General features: G+C 40.6%; 1 protein-coding gene across 1 annotated transcript in view; it reads left to right on the forward strand.

The window, feature by feature from the left end:
* Window positions 1–22,169, forward strand: part of LOC309342210 (cytochrome P450 2J5-like) — a 28,248-nt gene extending 6,079 nt beyond the window's left edge. Inside the window, exons 3-9 of the mRNA XM_081862604.1 lie at window positions 630–779; window positions 982–1,142; window positions 10,569–10,745; window positions 12,400–12,541; window positions 13,596–13,783; window positions 14,216–14,357; window positions 21,977–22,169. Coding sequence (XP_081718730.1) covers window positions 630–779; window positions 982–1,142; window positions 10,569–10,745; window positions 12,400–12,541; window positions 13,596–13,783; window positions 14,216–14,357; window positions 21,977–22,164 — 1,148 coding nt within the window. The 3' untranslated portion in view covers window positions 22,165–22,169. The remainder of the gene's footprint in view (window positions 1–629; window positions 780–981; window positions 1,143–10,568; window positions 10,746–12,399; window positions 12,542–13,595; window positions 13,784–14,215; window positions 14,358–21,976) is intronic.
* Window positions 22,170–24,314: the final 2,145 nt, after the last annotated feature.

The raw sequence follows: 24,314 nt of genomic DNA on the forward strand, positions 1-24,314 counted from the left end.
CAGTCTGATTGGTCCTAGAACAATAGGATTCAGAATGCAGCAGTCTGATTGGTCCTAGAACAATGCAGCAGTATGATTGGTCCGCAGGAGCCACCCAATCCAGCTCCAGGTGGAAGTGAATCCACAACCTGATTGGCCTACAGGAGAATCCCGGAATTAGCCAATCACGTGCAGCCCATTGTGTAAATAATGTATATAAAGCAGATATTTTGGGGAACTTTCATTCCTCCTCACCACTATGAGCTGAATAAAGGGCATGAAATCCACTCTCGATTCCGAATATATTTCATAATCCATAGTTATTTACTTGTTGTATATTCATTATTTTACACCCATTTTGATTTTTTGCAATCCCATTTCCTGTAGGAAAATTTAGCAAGAGGGGGAAAAAAGAACTTCCATTTCCACCACTTCCAATTTTCCCAATAGTGTCACTAGAAGCTTGATGGAATTTCCCTCTAAATTCCATCCAATTTGTACCCAGAATCCTTTCTGCATCATCTTGTAATTCTTTGCTGTAGAGAGACTAAGCAGCTCTTACATGCAAAGGCATGAATCATTGTTTGTTCTGAGATGGCAACTTTTTACATTGATATCTGTAAATAATAATTTCTCATTGCTTTGCCAAGGTATTGCATTATCAAATGGTCACACCTGGAGGCAACAGAGACGCTTTGGTGTAGTTTCTATGCGGAAGCTGGGGCTGGGGAAGAAAGGCATGGAGCACCAAATAGCAGAGGAGGCTCATCAGCTCGTGGAGGCTTTTGCACGTTCAAAGGGTATGTGATGCTAAGTGATAGTGCGGAGCTGGCATATGGAGATATATTTGTGTACTACCTCTGTCCATTTTAGAAAGGAATATGATATGTTTTTCTTGGTTCCTAATGGATATCCCAGCAGTTTCTCTTGGCCACCATGAAATCCCACTCTCAGTATGAACAGGAGCAGCTGAACTAACATTAGTATAATTTTATTTTGCAGGACAGCCACTTGATCCCTCCATGCCCATCACTAATTCAGTCTCCAACGTGATATGTGCTGTGTCTTTTGGGCACCGGTTTGCTCTTGAGGATGAACAGTTCCAGAAGCTGATAGAAGCCATGGATTTCTCCCTAAAATTTATAGGAAGCTTTGTTCATGCTGTGAGTAGTCATTTTCATATATACACACACACATAAACACATATACACACACACACATTTTTATTCATTTTTTTAACATATTAGTTTCAACAGTCATACAACATGTCTTCTCACCTTATACAATCTTGTAGACTTCCGTCAATACCTCTAATGATTTTACAGTCTTTATCACTTAATCTGCATTTCTTAATTTCTATATTTCTTACATTTAATTGTCCTTAACTATATTTCTCTTCATAAGCTTTCTTGCAGTATTTCAAATAATCCACTTTACAAAACTTCTTGCAGTCCTACTTGCGTAATCTGTTCATCACAATTACATTTACTCCAGTCTTCTAAGAATCTCTGATCCTGCACGTTTCGAAACCTTCCTGTAAATTTATCTAATTCTGCGTAGTCCATCAACTTCATCTTCTATTCTTCTTTCGTCGGTAGTTCTTCTTGCTTCCATTTTTGTGCCAATAATATTCTTGCTGCTGTCATTGAATATAAAAACAATTTACAATCCTGTTCATTTATATCATCTCCTACAATGCCAAGTAAAAATGCTTCTGGTTTCCTAATAAATGTATATTTCAACATCTTTTTCATCTCATTATATATCATTTCCTGGAAGTTTTTCACTTTTTTACATTCCCACCACATATGATAAAAAGTTCCTTCCTTTTCTTTACATTTCCAACATTTATTACTTACTTTATACATTTTACCTAATTTTACAGGGGTAATATACCACCTAAACATCATTTTCATCACATTTTCTTTTAAAGCATTGCATGCAGTAAATTTTAACCCTTCTTTCCATAGTTTTTCCCAATCTTTCAATTATATATTATATTCAAAGTCTTTGGCCCAATGTATCATAACCGACTTTACCTCCTCATCTTTCAAGTGCCATTCAAGCAGCAATTTATATGTTTTAGACAAAATTTTATACTTATTTTTCAATACCTGTATTTCAAATTTTGATTTATTATCATCAAATACTTTCCCCCTAATATCCTGTTTAAACATTTCATTAACTTGGCAGTAGTGCAGCCAATCATTCACATATCCTTTAACCTCTTCATAAAGTTTCATTTTCCATTTACTTCCTTTTGTATTAATTTTTCATATGTAACCCGATTTTTACTCATATTTATCTTTTTCACACTCATTGCTTCTAATGGAGACAACCCCTGCGGTGTTTTACGTTCTAATAGGTTTTTATACCTATCCCATATTTCGAATAGAGATCTTTGGAATACAGTGGTGCCTCGCAAGACGAAATTAATTCATTCCGCGAGTTGCTTCGTCTTGCGGTTTTTTCGTCTTGTGAAGCACGGCTATTAGCGGCTTAGCGGCTTAGCGGCTTAGCGGCTTAGCAGCTATTAGCGGTTTTGTCTTGCGAAGCAAGCCCATAGGGAAATTCATCTTGCGAAGCACCTCGAAAAACGGAAAACCCTTTCGTCTAGCGAGTTTTTCGTCTTGTGAGGCATTCGTCTTGCAGGGCACCACTGTATATGGTTTCCAAATCCTTTATGGACTTTGTCTTATTATACCATAAATACACGTGCTAACCAAATCTATTATCATAACCTTCCAAATCCAACAAATCTGCATTTTCTAACAACATCCATTCCTTTAACCAACAGAGGCAAGATGCTTCATAGTACAGTTTCAAGTTTGGCAGGGCGAAACCCCCCTCTTTCTTTAACATCTGTTCACAACTTATATTGAATTCTTGGTTTCTTCCCCTGCCAGATATATCTTGAAACCGCCTTTTGCCACTCTTAAAAAATTGCTGCCCCCTTGATTACTGGAATTGATTGAAACGAAAATAACATCTTTGGTAGCACATTCATTTTAATAGCAGAAATCCTTCCCCAAAATGATAATTTCATCCTTCCCCATACTTCCAGATCTTTTTTATTCCATTCTGAAAAAGGTCTATATTCTTTGATGTTAACCAAATTCCTAAATATTTAACTTTTTTAACAGCTTCTATACCAGTTTGTTGCTGCAACATATCCACCAAGTCCTGTTTCATATTTTTAACTATTATTTTAGTTTTCTTTTTGTTCAGTTTATTGTGTCTTTTATTTCTTCTATTTCAATTAGTTCATTCAGTTGGTCTTTCTTTTCTGTTGGAATTTGTTGCACCCCTTTTTAAGAATTCTTCTATCCTCTTTACATCTTCCTTCCCAGCTGTTTTATATAATTGTCTATAAAAGTTCACAAATCCTTTCCTAATTTCTTTTGGATTTTCTATTTCTTTTCCTTCTATAGTAATTTTATTTATTGTATTCTGTTCTTTTCTTTTTTTGATCTGCCAAGCCAATTTCCTGATGTGTTAGCATGTTCAAAGTTTTTTTGTCTCATTCTTTTTATATTCCATTCTACTTCTTGGTTTATTATCATTGCAAACTGACTTTGTAACATTTTAATATTTTGATTTATTTTAGCATCATTTGGTTTTTTGATTAATTTTTTCCCAATTTCCATAACCTGATTTAATATTTCTTTCTTTCCTTTTTCTCTAAATTTATTTCTGATGCTGTTTTGTTGTATAAATAAACCTTGCATCACTGCTTTGCTGGCATCCCACACTACATTCATTTTGGTTTCTTTATTACAGTTATTCAGAAAATATTCTGTTAACATCTTCTGTGCTTTCTCGTTTATTTTTTGATCATCCAATACATTTTCATTTAGTCTCCACTGAAAAGTATTTTCTTCTTTTTCTTTTATCTTACACTTTATTGCATTATGATCCAAAAGTGTCTTTGGTTGTATTTTAATTTTTGTAACTCTTGGTGTTAGTTTGATGGTTATCCATACATAATCGATTCTTGACATTGATTGGTTTCTGAAAAATAAGTAAATTGTTTTTCTAATGGATGTCTCAGTCTCCAAACATCTACCAAATTGCAATTCTCGATCATAGAGAAGAATGTCTTAGGTAGTTTCCCTTCTTTCAATTTTTCTCTTCTCCTTGATCTATCCATTTCCACTAAGACCACTCCATTCATGTATCCCATTATTTAATCCTTTGGTCCACAAATTCAAATAGATTTCTTCCAAATCTTTGTAAAATTCAGTCTTACTACCATTTGGTGCGTACACTCTGACAATTATCAGTTTCTCGCCTTGCCACCTGACTTGTACCGCTATTATCCTGCCTTCTTCATCTTTGAAGATTTGCTGAGCTTCAAATTTACTTTTTATATACAAAACCACTCCCCTCTTCTTGCTCTTGTCTAAATTCATTTTCCAGATTTTTATTAATCAGTACTCTTCTATGTTTCCTAGCCACATGTGTCTCTTGTAAACAAATAATATCCAATTTTTTTTCTTTAGGGAATGTTCAATTTTGTTCCTTTTCTTTTTGTCATTTATGCCATTAACAATCCAAGTCCATACTTTCATTGCCATTTTAAGTTCTCTTTAAAAGTGAAAGAATAAAAGTCTTTAAACTTGTCCTCCTCCTTCTTCTTCCTTCAATACAATACTCCTTCAATACTATCTTTATCTTCCTCTTCCGGACCTGCTGGTCCTGCTGCTGCTGCTTCATCTCCTTTTCCCAACTCTTTGTATATCCTCAGGAATTTGTGCGTTTCACCTACATTTTTAAATTTAAATTTATTTTCTTTGTAATAAAACGAAATTCCTTCCGGAAATTCCCATTTAAATTCAATTCCATTTTTCCTTAGCATCTGTGTCAGTGGTTTATATTGGTCACATTTTTTCAACAACCGAAGTGGGACGTCTTTAAAAATGATCGTAAATACTCCATCAATGCATAATCTTTTTTCTCTATTTTTCTGCAGAATCAAATTTCTCATCTCTCTATCTTTGAATATAATCAATCAATCTCCTGGAAATTTATTTGCTTTAGTAGTCTTTGTTCTAATCCTAAATGCATTCTGTATCATCTTCTTAACCTCCTCCACTTCCATACTTAACCGTTATGCAATTTCCATTGTTAATTTCTCCAAGATGTTTTCTCCATGCACTTCTGGGACTGATCTAAACCTCAAGTTCATTTCTCTTTGCCTCAGTTCATTCATAGCAATCACATCCCACAGTTCTTCCTGAGTATTATTAATTTCTGAAACTTCTTCTTTGACTTCTCTTTTTAAAATAATAATAATAATATTTATTACTTTTAAAACTTACAAAAAAGAAAAAGAAGAAAGATGACAAAAGAAAAAAAAGAACAAAAAAGAGAAAAAAAATACAATACAATATATAAACTATACAAAACACAACCTTAACACATTAAACTAAACACAATAAACTAAACAAAACAATACAAAAACAATTTAAAAGCATACATCATACCTTTTCCATATTCTATCTTTCATTCCCTTGTTTCATCGACCTCCTCTCACCTCCCTTTTTGTATTCTACTTCTATTAGTTGTCTCAGCAATTCCTTTCCCTCTTTCTCTATTTTCTGTCATATAAATGTCTTAACATATTTTTAATCTTATTTTCCATTAAAACTAGTATACTTATTTAAGCTTAACTCCTTAAAACACTTCCACTAAGGCCATAAAATTTCATTCCAACATTTTTCTATCACTCATTAATTTTACAATATTTCTATATATAAACTTTAAATTTTCCAATCTTCTTCCACCATCTCCTCTCCCCGGTCTCGGACTCTGCCAGTCACTTCCGTCAACTCCATACAGTCCATCAACCTGGAGATCTTATGTCCGAGGCTCTTAACTCTTTTCCACGTCCCTTCTGCAGGTCTTCTTCATATTCTTTGATGCTAAAGAGCAGATCTCGGGGAAACTCCGACCTAGCGATGCTTTTATTCCTTCTCGACAGGTCAGCCAAATTTCCATAGTTAAAGCTAAGATCCATAAAGTATTTCAGGGCATGTTTCAAGATTCCACCAAATCCAAAGGCCCCCAGAACTCCAATCTCCTCCTGACCCAAGTCCATGTCCCAAAAGTCAGTTAATCCCTGCATGGGGAGGATCTTTCCAACTTTCCTTTTCCAGTCCAGGCTTTGATCCTCAAAATCTGACTTTTTCTAGTTTCAATCATAAAAGGCCTCTACTTATAGTCCTCAATTTGCCTCTGTAAGGCTGAGGCTCCCACTTGTATTACTTTAGGTTCGACAACAACAACTTTCTCCTTCTCCTTTTCCACAATTTGTCCTGCTAAAGTAAATTCCTGTACCAAATCCTGAATAATTTCTGTATTGGTGCTCACTTTTTGTCCCAAATTAATCACTTTTTGTCCCAAGTTATCAATTTTAGTAGTCAAAACATCCGTCTTCTTGTGAAGTTGTTCCAACGAGTAGCTTATCTTGCATAATGCAGTCACTAAAGCTTCTCCTGTCGACATTCTTAAATGGTCCAAGGTCAATCCCTGATTCTCACAGTTCTTATCATGCAGCTGGAGATTCCCCAGCTCCACTCTTGTAACAGTTTCAAAAGCTCCCTCTAGAGGGAAACAGTCTCCACTTGTATCAATCCTTTCAAGGACAGTTCAAAAAGTAAAGTTAGTTTCAATTTTCAGTTACCTTTCCTCCTTTTTAAACGCAGAAGAGGACAATGGAAACAATATATTTCTCTTATTTAACTAACTGTCAACATACGTTCTCTTCACTGTCAATGAACTCTCCCAAAACGTCAATCTACTGGCAGCCCATTTCCAGGTTCAGAGCAGTGGTAATTTAATTTTTATCACTCTCTCCTGCAGGCTACACAATCCAAAATTTCCCCCCTCTTCTCCTGCTTCCAAGGGGGGTTTAATGATTTCAATCGATGGAAGTTTAATCCTTTACATAAGGCTTTCCAAGACCTTAGCTTGCAGCTTCTTTGCTTCAATCTATTTACAAAAGGGGAAGGCGGACTTCCTGTTTGAGACCTTCCCTTTTCGGTACCAAATTAAGACGTTTGTAAATCCAATTTTCCGTTCTACTCACGGGTAGTTGTTTAAAGTCAAATTGTCCACAGGAAAAAGTCAGCGCTCTCCAGCAACAGCAATGCGGCTTCACTCCATGAAAAAAGCAATCAATTCAAAGCACAGCGCCACTCACCCCACGTTGCTCTGGATCCCCAAAACTGGGTTTACCCATGAGCAGGGGAGGTGCAAAGGGTGCCAGCCGAATCCCACGTTCACAAGCTTCTCCCGCCTGTGATTTTAGTGGGTCTCCGCCTTCGCCGTGGCGGTCAGACCCTGATTTCCACGGAGCAAATTCCTCCCGATCGGAGGAACTCCGCCATTGCCGGAGGTGCCAACCTGGAAGTCTTCTCCTTTGACTTCTCTTCCTCCTTTTTCATATCTCTTACTTCCTGTTTCGTTCGCTTCCTTCCTTCTTCTAAACTCTGTGTTCTTTTAGTTATCTCCCTCATCTGATCTTTCAATTCATTGACAGTCATATCAAAAATTTTATCCATTGATTCCAATCTAGTCTCCAATTTTTTCACTTTGTTTGATGTCTTTTTTAATTTCTGCAATCATTTTAAAAATATCTCCTGTATATTCACTTTCTTGTTTCGATCCCCTCCTCTCCAATGGTGTTCCCCCTTCTCCAACTTTTTTCTGTGTCTTCTCCATCATACTTCTATTATTTTAGATGTTATTTTATTCCTCACCACTAATCCAATTTAGATCCAAATAATAAAATGATGAAACAGGAAAAAAAATATATTTCTTCTGCCACTTGCTTAGCCAATCCACTGTAAAGTTTTATGACTGAAATACAGCAACAGGGTTGCCAAACATAAATAAAGGAAGGAAAGAGTACCAAAACAAAATTAACTTAGTCCAGTTCACAGAACCACCAGTCCATAAAAAATAAAAATAATCAGGAGAGTAGAAGAGTATCAATAATATATATTAAAAAGAAAACCCAAGTCCATTGCCACAAAAAAGAAAAAAGGAGTTAAAACCCTCTCAGTCCCACAATCCAATCTCAGACTGTTACAAAAAGTAAAAAAATAGAAGACAGGAAACTGGTTGTGGAGTGGGTAAAGTAATCCTCTTTCTCCTCTCTGCTCTTCTTCAACAAAATAAGATAAAATAAAAATTACCATTAAAAATATGTCCCTCTTTTGTTCAGGCTTAGCAGTTCCCCAGAAATGCTGCTGTCTGGCACACAAATAGAAACTTAAAAGTAAAAAAAGAGGCTTCTTAATTACAACTACGCAGTTTCCCAAAAGCAAAAGCAAAAGTTTTTCAGAAGTTTCTCCTCCTGCCATCTCAGAGATCCTCAGACAGACAAACCACCCCCATGGTAAGGGTTTTCTACCCCATTATTATTATTATTATTATTATTATTATTATTTAGTTTTAAGTTAAGCAAAGTGTTTATATAAATTTAAAAAGCTCCACTGTAGGAAGACTCACTGCTTTGTTGTTCCGTAGGAACTTCCTGCATATAAGTTGAATCCCAGTCCGGGCTGACCTCCTTTTTTCCACCCTGCTGCTTCTGAATCGCTCTAATTCTTTTAATTTTTATATTCTTTTCACCAATTAAATCTGGATTTTTAATTTTTTAAGAATCACTCGCTGTGCCAGGTAAGCTTGAGGCTGCGCTTCTCAAGAGTAGAAAATGGCATCCCGCGCCAGTGTCTTGATCTTGCCAATCTTTCTGCTCCCAAAGGGAGCGTTTCAGGCAGCGGAGAGACCGCTTCTCGGCTTGCTGGGAACCTGCCTTCTGAGGTTTTGGGGAGCTTGCGGGGCCCTTGCAATACCCCCTTTCCCCCCCTCTGAAAAGCTGGATTCTCCCATAAGGGCTGAATCCCGCTTGCTCCCGGCTTCGCGACCAACTGGAAGTCCCATGAGTAGTCATTTTCGTTCCTACTAAGCCAAACAGGTGTCCCTTAATACCACAAATCAGGGGCTTAATACCACAAATCAGTATTTTGGAATCCATTATGATAGAGGATAGAAGGTTGGAGAAGTGAGATCAGGTTTAAATTGATCTGAGATAAAGGCCACTTACAATCTCACAGCCTGAGCAATTTCTCATGATTATCATTGAGATAAAAAACATGAGTAAGAAAACTTTGTCCACCATAGGAGACTCTTTGGAAGAAAGTTGGTTAAAAATGGAACAATGACCTTCAGAATAGGTCATCGAGAGCCCACCAAGGAGAAGAGAGGGGAACCAAATAATCTTCTCAAGAAGGGAATTACTTAGTTTTGTTGCCATCATGGAAAACTAAATGTGTCTACTCTCTGCCCACTTAGCAGTGTCAATGATGATGGTGTCCAGGGTGAGGCCCCTGCAGCCACCACTTGGCTGGAATTTTTTTTAATGAAAGAGAGACCAGCAACTCAAGCACTATTCCTACTGCTAAGGAAAGCAGCTTCCTTCTGTATAACCCATTTTTCATTTTCATACACACCACTTGACTGGGAAACTACAGGCAACTTTATATCAGCATACTAGGTGCATTTGGAACAAGGAATTTCATTAGTGTGAGCAGTTTCTGAGCTCTGGGTACAGTACTAAGCCTAAGATTTTAGATTAAAACTGCAGAATGGAAGGAAGCGAGGACTTTATCCTGGCTCCTCACTTCTCTCTGAACACCGGAAAGGAGACTCTCTTAAGAATATTAGGGGGTCAGGTAGGGGAAGCATGGCTTTGTTTTCTGCAGTCTTCAGATGAGGACTAGACCATGTGAAAAATGAATATAAGATTTTAGCTGCGGTTCATTCATTTTCAGCTTTGTATTCTTTTTATTAAATAGGCACAATTAAACATTCAATTGCTGCACCCATAATCTAGGTTTAAGGTGCTATTTAGCTTGGAGCTTTCATATCTCAGTTTCTAACACTGTTTTATATTAGTCCAAGTTTTATTTTCTAGCTCCTTATATATTCAGAAAATGTAAGTAATTGATCATTAATGAAACAACAAGGAAGGAGACAAACAAGGAAGGAAGAAAAACATCCTTCTTCAAGGTTTAATTTTTTGAGATGAAAGATCAGTATTACTTGACTGGTGAACAGGGGGATTTAAGAAATAAAATTATAAATTGGAGAAATGCACATTTTGAATGATGGCTTTCTTTCCATTTGTGTATTAGGCAAATTTGCTTTTAAATGCGAACTTACTTGAATTCCCCCCACACCCTATTCTCCACCCACCCCCACCTACTACAAAAGGCCACTAACTTGTTCCAGGAGGGGTCCTCTGATTGTGCCCAGTTTTGGAATGATGCCTGGGAGCTGGGAAAATATTTTGAGAGATAGTTTTCTTTCACATTTTCAGCTAGGGATAATTCACAGAATCCAATCATTGTGGGGTTTGGGAGAAGCTATAGACACCTTCCTTCTTCTTAGTGAGAAACTAATATGCTAGCTATGAAGAATAATGCAGATCATGTTTTTTAAAGTGCTAATCCAAAGCACAAACGGTGTGACCAAGCTTCCTCGTGGTAATGGCAGCATTTCTGCTATCTTTCCTTTAGCTTTGTGAAATTCTCCCATGGCTCATGAAACATCTCCCAGGGCCCCACAAGAAGGCCTTGTCCTGCATGGAGATGGTGCTTTCATTTGCAAAGGAGGAGATAGAGAAGCATAAGGAGAATCAGTCTCTGCATGATCCACAGGATCTCATTGATTTCTATCTACTTCAGATGGAAAAAGTAGGTATCAGCTTTGAAGCTGAATACTGCTCATCCAAGGAATCTTTATATTCCCTGTTATAAGTGAATACTAATCTCTTGCCTGGAAACCAGTATCTTTCCCCCTGAATCTCAGTTGTAAATGGCATTGAGTTCCCGCCAAATATTTTTCATATTCAATTTAGTTGCTAAAGTGGGTTGACATCCATCCATAAGCATCTATAGAAATGGCTAGGAAATGTGAGCTTAAAGGACTGGAAACTGAAGTGTGTTAAGGGGTCTTGCTTTGGAGCATTTTTTGGATTGATGTTTATCCGACATTCAAATGTGGACTGAAAAAACAGAAAATCCTAAACAAAATGCTCGTAAACTAGAGTATGACTTCAAATCCCTATCTCATCTATCGTCATATACTAGAAAGGACAAATATATATTCATCTTTCCCTCTGTGAACAATGTTTATCATAATGACAAACGAATGGTTAAATATGTTTAGTGGTAAGTACCATATTGCAACAAAATTGTCATCTTTTTATGCCAATTATGCAACGATTATTTGGTGAAAAACAAAGGCACAACCCTTATGTGAGGAAACTGTTTTTATTAACAAACATAATTATGTTTCTGTTGCTTATTATTCTATTATTATTATTATTATTATTGCTTGAACAATGTTTATCATAATGACAAATGAATGGTTAAATATGTTTAGCGGTAAGTACCATATTTCACCGCATAATTGTCACATTTTTATGCTAATTATTCATTTTTAAAAAGGAGGGTGCAATGATTATTTGGTGAAAAACCAAGGAACAACCCTTAATTGAGGAAACAGTCTTTATGAAGAAACTTAATTATGTTTATAATGCTTATTACTTGTTACTAACTGTTTTTGGTGTGATTAGGATGCTCAGAATATGTGTGAACAGGTACAGGAAGGATAATAGGTAGTCCAAACTGGGGCAAGGCATTCTCATGCACGCTTAGAATGCCCTGTGACTGTTATGTGGTGAATGCTTTGGGGCTGATTTTAAGGCTTGAAAAAAGGAGCTCAACTATTATATGGTGGTGACCATTAGGCAGTGAAATACGGTAGCACACATTTTGAATATCTGCTGCCAGAGTTTCCATTGGATCCCTCTCTTCGTGCCCGTATTGTGTTATTACGCCAACCCACAGATCCTGAAATCTAGCACCAGCAGCTACCGCTGTAAATACAGGAAAGTGTGTGTGGGTTTTATTTCATAACCAGCTATGAAGTGGAGGGCCGGTCCACCCACGAGGCAGGCTGTGAGAGCTGCCTTGGGCAGTGGAATGCCAACAGGAGGCATCTCTGGGGGTGTGCTGCCTAGCCAGCTGCTAGTGGAGAAGCAAAGGGGGCAGCTTCTGGCAAGATTTCACCAATATCTTCCAAGATCTCACCCAGCCCCCGGTTGTTGTTGCCACTTTGTGAGCACTGCTGTGCAACCCAAGTAAGGCAGGTGGCAGCAACAGTACAGCGATGGTGGCAACACCTTCCCATTTCACCTCAGGCAGTGTAAGAGGACACCCCAACACTCATGAAGCATGTGTGCGTGGTATGGTAATAAGTGGGGGAAATAAAAGAAAGTAAGTGCTGAAGGACAAATTGTTATGAGTGTAAATGATTTGTCACTTTCCCCATTTTCAACACCAGAGCAAGAATGACCCAGAGTCCACCTATGATGAAGAAAACTTGGCTCGGTGTATTTCTGAGCTCTTCATAGCAGGGTCAGACACAACCACGGTTTCTCTGAAATGGGCACTTCTCCTTCTGACAAGTCATCCAGATGTCCAAGGTGAGAGAGGAGAGCCAGGGCTTCTCTTGATCACTAGGGTGGACCATAATTCTTTAAAGGTTTCATATTGGAAAGAGTTAAACGTGAGTTTATGATGGAAATTATGGAAGGCAAATGTTATTGACTTTCATGTCTGGAAAGATCAGTTTTCCCCACCAATATTTTCCTACATAGTTTCTGTAACATATAAATTTCAGAAGCAAAAATGTAAAATGCCCAGAATGCCCTCTCCCCACAGAACATTTCCAGTCTATGATTACTGGGACAGGTAGAGATGGAGGGTCTGAATGTGTAATGGAATTGGGATAAGAGAGGATTGGGGCAGTGGATGGGCCTCCATTGTGAAACTAAGGTCGGCAGTTCGAATCTGCATGACAGGTGAGCTCCTGTTGCTCTGTCCCAGCTTCTGCCAACGGAACAGTTTGAAAGCATGCCAGTGTAAGTAAACAGGTAGTGCTGCGGTGGGAAGGTAATCGGCATTTCTGTGTGCTCTGGCACTCATCATGGTGTCCAGTTGTGCCAGAAATGGTTTAGTCATGCTGGCCACATGACCCGGAATGCTGTCTGTGGATAAACACTAGCTCCCAAGGCCTGAAAGTGTAATTAGCGCCCCCCCCCCCTAGTCTCCTTTGATTGGACTTAGCCGTCCAGGGGTCCTTTACCTTTACCTTTATATGAGTGATGCTAGCCAAAGATCAGGTGAGGAAATGAGGATTAATGAAACTAAGTAGGAGATATTGAGGGCAGGGGGTTTAGAACACACACACAAAGACAGGAAGCCTTTGATCCCAGCCCTTCAGCAAATCCAGCCAGCTCTGGTAACCAGAAACAACTGCGATGAGCTTCACTTTCAGCCTTTTCACACCTGGGATCTAGAGAGGGGAAGAACCATGTACACAGACTTGAGCTCTTTGGAGGACCAGGTGAGCTAAAAATGCAAGAAACTGGGACTCATTCACAGAGATTTATGGAATATGGTCAAGGGAAATAAATGCCCAACTGAAATAAAATGCAGTATTCACAATAAACCTTCTGTTTCCATCATTCTCTTCAGATAAAATGCACAAGGAAATAGAAGATGTCATAGGTTCTGCTCACTCAATCTGCTATCAAGACAAGAAGAAACTGCCCTACACCAATGCTGTGATTCATGAAATTCAGCGCTTTAAATTTGCCAGTTTTTTGGGGTTCCCTAGGCAATGTACAAAGGATTTCAAGCTGCATGGTTTTCTCATTCCCAAGGTATAAGAGTATGATACAGCTGCACTCCTGTAGCCCAAGAACAAAGAGCAGCAAAAGGTTGCATATTGAGAGATGCTGCCAGGCATACAGGAACTTCCTGTCTAGTCAAAAATCTGAAGGGCAAGAGCAGGAGCTCCATCTGCAGACATGTTTCACCATTGGCAAGTGCCATTCCATGGGGCAATTGTGGCAGGGGAGAAGCATGTAGTATCCAGAGGTCTCAGCCTGCTTGTGAGCTTTCATTTAAAAAGAGGTGGCGGAAAGTCCTCTTGTGCAGAAATTTTGTTAAGGTGAAGAATACAAAGCCACCCCCCCAAAAAAATAATAAAAAATCACACAGGTCTCTGCAATGCTTAGTCTCGGGATAGTGTGGGAGAATCCTGAAATGGGTTGATCTGAATGCATTCCAAATCACTTGTTTCTTATTTGCAGGGGACTATTATTGTTGCCGATCTGCGCTCTGTTCTTCTTGATCCAACACGATGGGAGACACCTGCAGAGTTCAACCCAAATCATTTCTTGGACAAGGATGGACAATTTGTGAACAGAGAAGAATATCTGCCATTTGGTGCAGGTAAATGCAGAAGACCAAGCTATGTTGTGATCTGTAGATGTGCTTATCTGTCTGCTTCCAGAAAATGACATCAGCAGCAGCACAGGAGGGAGTGGGCCAGAGCAGAAGGAGCATCTTTCTGGCTGGAGTGGCACTGCTGGTCAGCAGAATGGGGCAAGGCACTGGCAAGTTAAGGGGATCTCTGGGTTGGTGGCTTGGGACCAGAGCCATAGCTAGGTGATATTTCGCCCCTGACAGAACTGTCCAGATTTTGCACCCTAGGCACGGACCAATTAGCTCTTCTTTCCCCCTCTCCTCCATGCCTCACCCGTTCAATTCCTCACACACTTCACCTTGTATTGAATTCTAATAATAATAATAATAATAATAATAATAATAATAATAATAATAAATTTTATTTATATCCCGCCCTCCCCAGCCGAAGCCGGGCTCAGGGCGGCTAACAACAATAAAACAGTACAACAGTACAACACAACACAACACAACACAACACAACACAACACAACACAACACAACACAACACTCTAAAATCATTCATTATAAAATTAATTCAGATCAGACCAATGGCAACCATTGGGCCAGAACTCCGTGAAGATTGCCGAAGGAGGGAGTCAGGCTGTGCCCGCTAAAGGCCTGGTGGAACAGCTCTGTCTTGCAGGCCCTGCGGAAAGATGTCAAGTCCCGCAGGGCCCTAGTCTCTTGTGACAGAGCGTTCCACCAAATCGGAGCCGCAGCCGAAAAAGCCCAGGCTCTAGTTGAGGCCAGCCTAACCTCTCTGTGGCCTGGGACCTTCAAGATGTTTTTATTTGAAGACCGTAAGTTTCTCTGTGGGACATACCAGATCTGCTATCTTTCACAGAAAATACAATATTTAATTTATTATTTCTTAATAAAAGGTTTCATCAAAGAAAATGACATTATGATGGAAGTTGACAGTTTTTTTAATGTAATGAAGTGGTAAAACAATACACAGATTGGTCTAAATGAAACATACAAAAATATCATACTGATTTGTTTCTCAGTGATAACTTTACATTATACTTTCACAATATCTTCCACGCCACTGGTTTGAAGCATGCCTATGAGAGGTGTGACAAAAACGTTGGGCTAAAAAGCAACTCTAACAGAGAGCTTACAAAATGAATTGCACGACACTATTGTATTTTTTTTTTTATAATAATTTTTATTCAGTTTTTAAAACACATAATTAAAGAACAAACACATCACAACATACAAACAAACATAAACAAATCAAACATAAATAAATTCATGATCTTATTTTCTTGTAACTTCTTTCAATCGACTTCCCCTTACCTCCCTTTCGCTGCATCCTTATTTTAAAATTTTTTAGCATGCACGACACTATTGTAGACATACTTCCAACTCTTCAAAAGAAAAGAACTGTTGCTAACACAGATAAAACATTTACCTAGATAATTTCTGACAGTACTCAGTTCTTTTTGAGTACTCAATAATACTTCACATAACAAAGTAGACCAAAGTACGAGATGGCTCAGTTGGTAGTGCAGGAGACTCTTAACCTCAGGGTCATGGGTTTGAGTGCCACGTTAGGCAAAAGATTCCTGCATTGCAGGGCATAGAGCTCGAAGACCCTTGGGATCTCTTCCAACTGTATGATTATCTCTGTCTTTCTCTCTGTGTGGATTGTCACCTTTCTAGTCACACTTCTTTGAAGTCTCTCAGCCCCACTCACCTCACAGAGTGTTTGTTGTGGGGGAGGAAGGGAAAAGAGAATGTTAGCCGCTTTGAGACTCCTTCGGGTAGTGATAAAGCGGGATATCAAATCCAAACTCTTCTTCTTCTAAAGTATGCAATTCTTGTAAATCACCTGAAGTGTCAGAAAGCATCGCACAGGCAGTAAAACCTGGCTTAATTACAAACAGTGGTAAAAGCTAAATAATTGGTGTAGGAACATGAGAGTGTCTTGTAAGAACCATGTGGTCTGAGCTTGGAGTAACTACATCAGACCTCTTTACCCAGTGAGCTTCTCAGTTGGCCTGAGGGAGAACAATAGGTCTGAAGTAAACCTGGCAGGAGAGTTTGCTCCATGGTCTTAACCCCTTTCTGCATTGCTGATTTGGGCAGTTGACCAACGTTTTCCTTTCATTTTTTAAAATCAAGTTTTATTGACATTTTATACGCAAGTCACAATAAAAATCATACTAAACTAAAAGGGAAAATAGAAAAAAAGATGAGGAAAGAAAGTAAAGAAATAAAAGAAGAAAAGGAAATTACAAAGTCCTCTATCAAGAGTAAATCTTCACCCTTATTCTGCACGCAGAAAAGTGAGTCCTCCCAGTTTTCACTTGGGAGCTAGACCCTCTTACCCCGGCTTCTAGTCCTGGGCATTCCTCTCTGCCCTTCCCCTCACATAGGGTCCTGTTAGAATTCCTGCTCTGTGATTGCAGTCATGGGATTGTTGTCCTGACAACAGTTATGGGCCCAGGGATCGGGGCCACAGACCCAGTGCCAGCAGAGGAAGAAAGGGGAGCTGTTTTTATCTCAGTTGGAATCTCCTGGAACTGGCAGTGTAAGGCAAGCCTCTTCAGAGATGGAAGGGAAAAAAGCTGCAAGGAGACAGATTGTGAGTAAAACCTGTGCTTGAAAATGAAAGTAAAGGCAGGCCGGACTGTTTTGTGCCAAAGCCAGCAGCTCGTGCACAGAAGAAGGCAAGGAGCCTTTGAAGTTCTTGCCAGGCAATTAAGGCCGGCAGAAGAAGGCTTGATTTATAGCCGTCTGATAAGGACAGTAAAAGGTTGTTCCATCTTGAACTAAGCTGCGGAACAGACCTTTTGGAAGGGTAAAAATCAAGTCCTTAAGTTAAATAGAGGGAAGCGAAAAGTGGCCTGATGCGGCAGGACTTTGGCAAGAATGTAGCCATGATTTATGTATTACAAAGGGAGGACATATCCCGATGCTTCTGAAGCATTTTCCTGAGAGGAGAATGGGAGTGGTAGAAAGCAAGAGTTGGATTCGTGCTGCGGCAAGACTTTGCCAAAACATTAGCTGGGGTGATTCCTGTTCCGGGGGGAGGATTGTCCAGAATGGAAGTAGAAGAAGGGGATCTGGCTACGACGTGATTCCAAGCATCACTGCAACCAGCAGGTGGCACTGCTAAGGTCGAAGCAGTGGAAAGTTGTTCATGTGAGAAGTTTGGACAGCTTCCAGAAGTCAGGAAGGCTTGCAGCATATCTGACAGGCGACATAAAGCAAGGCCAGAGATGCAGAACTTCAGCACAAATTTGGTGACCAGCTGTTCCAGTGCAGAGGTGCAAGAATCTTTTGTGCTAGATTCTGAGGTGGAGGCACACCTTTGTGGAAGATGGAACTGGTTCACCACGTGTATGCCACAGAAGGATCCGATCCACCAGTTGAATGGAGATTTCTTGGAGGTGCACAGCACCTGGACCATGGAACTGAAAAGCTGTAACGTTGTGATGTCTAACATGTTTTTCATTCCAGGTCGAGAAGCCCAGCTGATGCAGCGTGGCTGTTCTGTTTATGGCAACAAACACAACGCAACCATCCAGAAGAACGAAAGCGACATTATAAATGGCTTGTTCTTACTAGGTTGTGATGTTAACATAGGGGGTGGTGGGAAGGTTGGAGAGACATGTGATGTTATATCTGATAACCATTCTTTTCATGCAGGATGTGTGCATGGGTCTCCCAGTACCTGACACGAAGATGGTCAGGTGTACCAGTGCTCAGGACAAAGCAAAAGGGGGAGGCAATATGGGTATCTTGCAAAGGCACCCTATTGGTGATGATGACAATGACAAGGCAAACCCGGAAAAAGCCAAGATGCCAATGGATGGATCTGACATGTGGGTTCCAAAGTCACAGAGCAATACGCTCAGCAAGCATCGTTTGCAAGGCCTTTCCCTGGATTCAGACAGAGTTTCTGATGGGAACTGTGACAAGATAAACCCGGAAAAAGCCAGGATGCCAAATGGATGGGTGTGACATGAGGCAGGAAGCAAAGATTCTTCTTGGGGCAAGGCTTGTACATAGTACTGAGCCCTAATGCCAAGCGGATTTTATTTTTATTTTTTTAAAAATAATATTTATTACTTTTAAAACTTACAAAAAAGAAACAGAAGAAAAAAGACAAAAAGAAAAAAAACAAGAAAGGAAAAAAAATACAATACAATATATAAACAATACAAAACAGAACATTGACACATTGACCTAAACAAAACAAAACAAAAACAATTTAAAAACATACATCATACCATTTCAGTACTCTATCTTTCATACCCTTGTTTCATCGACCACCTCTCACCTCCCTTTTTGTATTCCACTTCTATTATTTGTTTCAGCAATTCCTTTCCATCTTTCTGTATTTTCTGTCATATAAATATCTTAACTTATTTTTACCCTTATTTTCCATTAATACTATAATGCTTATTTATGCTTAACTACTTATAACATTTCTACTAAAGCCATAAGATTTCATTCCAACATTTTTCTAACACTCAGTAATTTTACAATATTTCTATTTCTAAAAATAAACTTTAAAGTTTTTCCAATCTTCTTCCACCATCTCTTCTCCCTGGTCTCGGATACTGCCAGTCATTCGTCAATTCCATATAGTCCATCAACCTGGTGATCTTCTGTCCGAGGCTCTTAACTCTTTTCTTAACTCCAACCTAACAATGCTTTTATTCCTTCTCGACAGGTCAGCCAAATCTCCATGGTTAAATCTAAAATCCATAAGGTATTTCAGGACATGTTTCAAAATTCCTCCAAATCTAAAGGCCCCCGCAGCTCCAATCTCCTCACGACCCAAGTCCAAATCCCAAAGGTCAGTAAATCCCTGCATGAAGGGATCTATCCAACTTTCCTTCTCCAGTCCAGGCAGGGCTCCGATCCTCAAAATCTGACTTTTTCTAAATTCAATCATAAAAGGCCTCAACTTATAGTCCTCAATTTGCCTCTGTAAGGCTGGGGCTCCCACTTGTATTACTTTAGGTTCAACAACAACAACTTTCTCCTTCGCCTTCTCAACAATTTGCCCTGTCAAAGTAGATTCCTGTATCAGATCCTGAATAATTTCTGTATTGATTTACAGATAGGTAGCCGTGTTGGTCTGCCATAGTCAAAACAAAAAAAATTCCTTCCAATAGCACCTTAAAGACCAACTAAGTCAGTTCTTGGTATGAGCTTTCGTGTGCATGCACACTTCTTCAGATACTTCTGTATTGATGTTCACTTTTTGTCCCAAGTTATCAATTTTAGTAATCATAACATCTGTCTTCTTGTGGAGTTGTTCCAACGAGTGACTTATCTTGCATAATGCAATCACTAAAGCTTCTTCTGTCGACATTCTCAAATAGTCCAAGGTCAATCCCTGATTCTCACAGTCTCTTATCTTGCAGCTGGTTCCCCCAGCTCAGCTCTTATAACAGTTTCAAAGGCTCCCTCTAGAGGGAAACAGTTTCTATTTGTGTCAATCCTTTTAAGCACAGTTCAAACAGTAAATATAGTTTCAATTTTCAGTTACTTTTCCTCCTTTTTAAACGCAGAAGAGGACAATGGAAACAATATATTTCTCTTATTTAGCTAACTGTCAAGATACGTTCTATTCACAGCCAATGAACTTCAAAACGTCAATCTTACTGGCAGCCCCTTTCCAGGTTCAGAGCGGTGGTGATTTAATTTTCATCACTCTCTCCTGCAGGCTTGCGCGATCCAAAATTTTCCCTCTCTTCTCCTGCTTCCAAGGGGGGTTTAATAGTTTTAATCAATGGAAGTTTAATCCTTTGCGGCAGACTTTCCAAGACCTTAGCTTGCAGTGTCTTTGCTTCAATCTATTTACAAAAGGGGAAGGCGGACTTCCTGTTTGAGACCTTCCTCTTTCGGTGCCAAATTAAGACATTTATAGATCCAATTTTCCGTTCTACTCACGGGTAGTTGTTTAAAATTGAATTGTCCACAGGAAAAAGTCAGCGCTCTCCGGCAGCAGCAATGCGGCTTCACTCCGTGAAAGAAGCAATCAATTCGAAGCACCGCGCCGCTCACCCCACGTCGCTCCGGATCCCCGAAACCGGGTCTCCCCACGAGTAGGAGAGGCACAAAAGGTGCCAGCCAAACCCCAAGTTCACAGGCTTCTCCCGCCTGTGATTTTTAGTGGGTCTCCGCCTTCACCGTGGCGGCCAGACCCTGTTTCTACGGAGTAAATTCCTCCCGATCAGAGGAATTCCGCCATTGCCAGAGGCGCTAACCCAGAAGTCCTGATGCCAAGCTGATTTTACTCACTGGGGATGTTGAGTGCAGTGCAGAATGGGAGGGAAATAAGGGTATTTTCCAAGGCTACCCCACTGTGGAAGGCTCTGATACAGAGACTGCTGCTGATGCTAACACTGAAGTAAGTTCCACTGATACAGTGGGGGAGATGCGCCAGGTGCGCAGATCAGGAGGAGCTACAAAGGGTGAAATGCCCACCAGGTATGCTCAGGAGTTTGCTAACACAGCTGTTGCAGATTTAGCTGTGGTTAGTGGCTCGATGCAGGTCTAGGAATCTGAAGTCTTGAAAGGGGCACAGGGTTTGTCCTCAAGGGACGAGAAACCACGCCCAAAGGCTGTAAGGGTAGACACTGTTTCCTTGGAGAAGGAAGCTGGACCACGTCCAGAGGCCGTGTGTGCCAACACTGATTCCTCAGAGAGGAACGTGGCTAGGGTTCTAGTCCCAAAAAAGTCAGGTGTGAGACTTCCTGATAGTCAGAAGGGCTATGACGCCAAGACTAGTCAGAAGTGCAAGATGGTAAGGGCCAAGGCCAATCCAGTTGCAGGTAGTTCCAAGGGTGGAACAAGTGATACAGGGTATACTGTGTGTATGACATCTGTATGGTTGCTGCAGTTACACTGATGACTGCAACACAGTGCGTGAATTGGGGGAATTCCTGATCCATGATTGCAGTCATGGGATTGTTGTCTTTCACATTACGGTGTATGTTTTGACTCCAGAGTGGGAAGTGCCGGAGACAGGATGTTTGTGTTACTGTGTTCTGTGAAGTGGGACTATTGTCCTTTGTTCATTCTCTTTGCTGTCTGATGCTAGAGAGAGAGGGAGCCATGTTGCAGTGCTCTGTGTGTGTTTATATGTGAATAAACATAGATTAGCCAAATGCTGAGTTGCTGAGGCCTGTTACGCAAGCTGCGAAGACTCTGCAGATCCCTAAGTGTGCCGATGTCTGCTATGATGTTCAGGCTGAAGAAAGCTTTTGAAGCTCCCGAACGAATGACCAAGAGGGAGAGAACATGCCAGTCGGGCATGTGTCTCTGCCAGGGTCCTACTCGAGTGTAGGACGAGCTCCTGACAGGCCCTTCATCTGTATTCCATTCCCTTCCTCATTGTATCTTCCTTGATATGAGATAGGGAACTTCAAATTACAGAACAAAACATAAGTATAATAAGAAGAAAGAAAGGTTAGCACTGACCAGGCTAGGAAATCGACAGCAGCTTTGATGTTTTCCCTAGCCTAACTATTTCTAGTTTCCCAAAGGGTTATGTGGAATGTTTACAGCAACAAAGCAATGAACACTGGAAAGTAAATTTTTGCTCACTTACTGCCTTCTTCATATCTCCTCTTCAGGGGCTCGCATTTGTTTGGGAATGCCGATGGCAAAGATCGAAATATTCATCTTCCTGACCAGCCTACTGAGGGCATTCAGTTTTCAGCTGCCAGAAGGAGTCAAAGAACTCAATCAAGAGGCTATAATAGGGATTATAGCACAGCCCCATCCGTATAAACTCTGTGCTGTTCCCCGCTGCAACACATAAGAAAATAGGAAAATATTAGGGGCTGCCCCCCTGCTTCCTCCACTTAGTGACCCCTTGGCCACTCCTGACACTTGAACCCCCTAGCATTTTCCCTTCCCTTCCCATCTCATTCCACTAAGGTTTCTTTTCACCTTTGCAGCTCCATTTCTGAAGCCACTTCTCTCTTATCTTCTGCAGCTCTGCTTTGCATCCATTTTCCCCTTCACCCCATCTCCTCCATTTCTTCAGGCCCTTTCATGCCCCTGCTTTCATCTTCATCCCTCTCCCAATGCCTCCTTACTCCCTCCTTTTTGACAACTTCCTTTGCATCCCCATTCTTACTCTCGCAACCTTTTCTCCTCCCCCTCCCCCTTACTTTTCTCAAATCTCCCTAACATACACATAGGCGCCGACTCCATGGGGCCTGAGGGGGCCCGAGCCCCCTCAAAAATTCGTTTGGGGGGGCTCCGCCCCCCCAATAATTTAAGAAAATTATTAGTTATATTATGCTTTGTAAAATCACAAAATTATGTTGGTATTTTTTATTTTCCTTGTTTGACGATAGTTACCTTTTAAAATACATTCAGTAATGAGTTAAAACAAAGCCACTCCCGATCTCTCGACCCATCAACAATCTCGCGGGGCTGGCGTCAGCCCCGCGAGCAGTGGGGATTCCCCCTAGCTCATTAATATTCACTGCCCACGGCGGCAGCCAATCGGCTGCCGCAAAGGGCGGGCCCTCACAGGTTCACTTAAGGTCGGGGCAGCCCGGGGCTCGCCCCTTTCGTTCCCCCAGCAGCAGTGGTTTGGAGGTCTTGGGCCCCCCCAATATTTTTTATAAGTCGGTATGGGCCCCCGCCCCCCAATATTTGTTATAAGTCGGCGCCCCTGAACATACACATTCCCACACCTCCTCCTCTCTCCCTCTTCTCCTGCCTCCTTACAACACCACTCCCCATGCTGAGAAATGTTATTGTATCTTTAAGATGAGTAGACTCCTAAGAGCAAGACTGTCAGCTTCTCCAGTTGAAGAAGACTAAGTTTCTTTGATGGATACTGTACATGTGTGCTTGTTAATAAAATATCTCTCCTAAATCAGTAAGTTGATCCCGGAACTTCATGTTGAGGACCACACAAGGTATCAGGAGTGAAATACATTGTGTGGAGGCACTATGGAATATTTGAAGGCTTCACATCCTTTATCACAGTTAAAGAACGGGAGAAGTTTAAAACAGATGTTCCCCTGACTTCCACTCTCCTTTCCTTCAATGGCAGAAGTTTGAGTAAAATGGAGATGGAGGAAAGCTGAGATAACTGTGGCTTTAAAATGAAGCAGACCCTAGAATAATGGAGGGATGGAAGAACACTGAGCAAAATAGTAAAGGGTAAAGGGGCCCCTGACCATTAAGTCCAGTCGTGACCGACTCTGGGGTTGTGGCGCTCATCTCGTTTTATTGGCCAAGGAAGCCAGCGTACAGCTTCTGGGTTATGTGGCCATCAGGACTAAGCCACTTCTGGAGAACCAGAGCAGCGCACGGAAATGCCATTTACCTTCCTGAGCAGTAGCTACTTATCTACTTGCACTTTGATGTGCTTTGAACTGCTAGGCTGGCAGGAGCTGGGACCAAGCAACGGGAGCTCACCCCGTCACGGGGATTCGAACCGCCGACCTTCTGATCGGCAAGTCCTAGGCTCTGTGGTTTAACCCACAGTGCCACCCACGTCCCATACTGAGCAAAATAACCAGTACTTATTTTCTTTTTTAAAAAAAATTGTTTAGGCGTACTCTCATTTTGACTCAAGAAAATTGGGAAAAATCAATACAGTAAATGGGCAAAAGTACAAAGATTCAGAAAATGATTAGGAGTATGCATACCCCTGCATCCCCTGAGGAAAAAAAATAATAATTTAATATTTCTACCCCGCCCATCTGGCTGTGCTTTCAACAGAACCTTAAAAACATAAAGCTTCAAACATTAAAAACTTGCCTAAACAGGACTGCCTTCAGATTTCTTCTAAAAGTTGGATAGTTGTTTATTTCCTTGACATCTGATGGGAGGGTATTCCACAGGGCGGGCACCACTACCAAGAAGGCCCTCTGCCTGGTTCCCTGTAACCTCACTTCTTGCAGCATTTTCTCTCTCTCTCTCTCTCTCTCTGTGTGTGTGTAG

The sequence above is a fragment of the Podarcis erhardii genome (assembly GCF_964252035.2).
Source record: "Podarcis erhardii genome assembly, chromosome: 5".
Classification (NCBI taxonomy): Eukaryota; Metazoa; Chordata; class Lepidosauria; order Squamata; family Lacertidae; genus Podarcis; species Podarcis erhardii.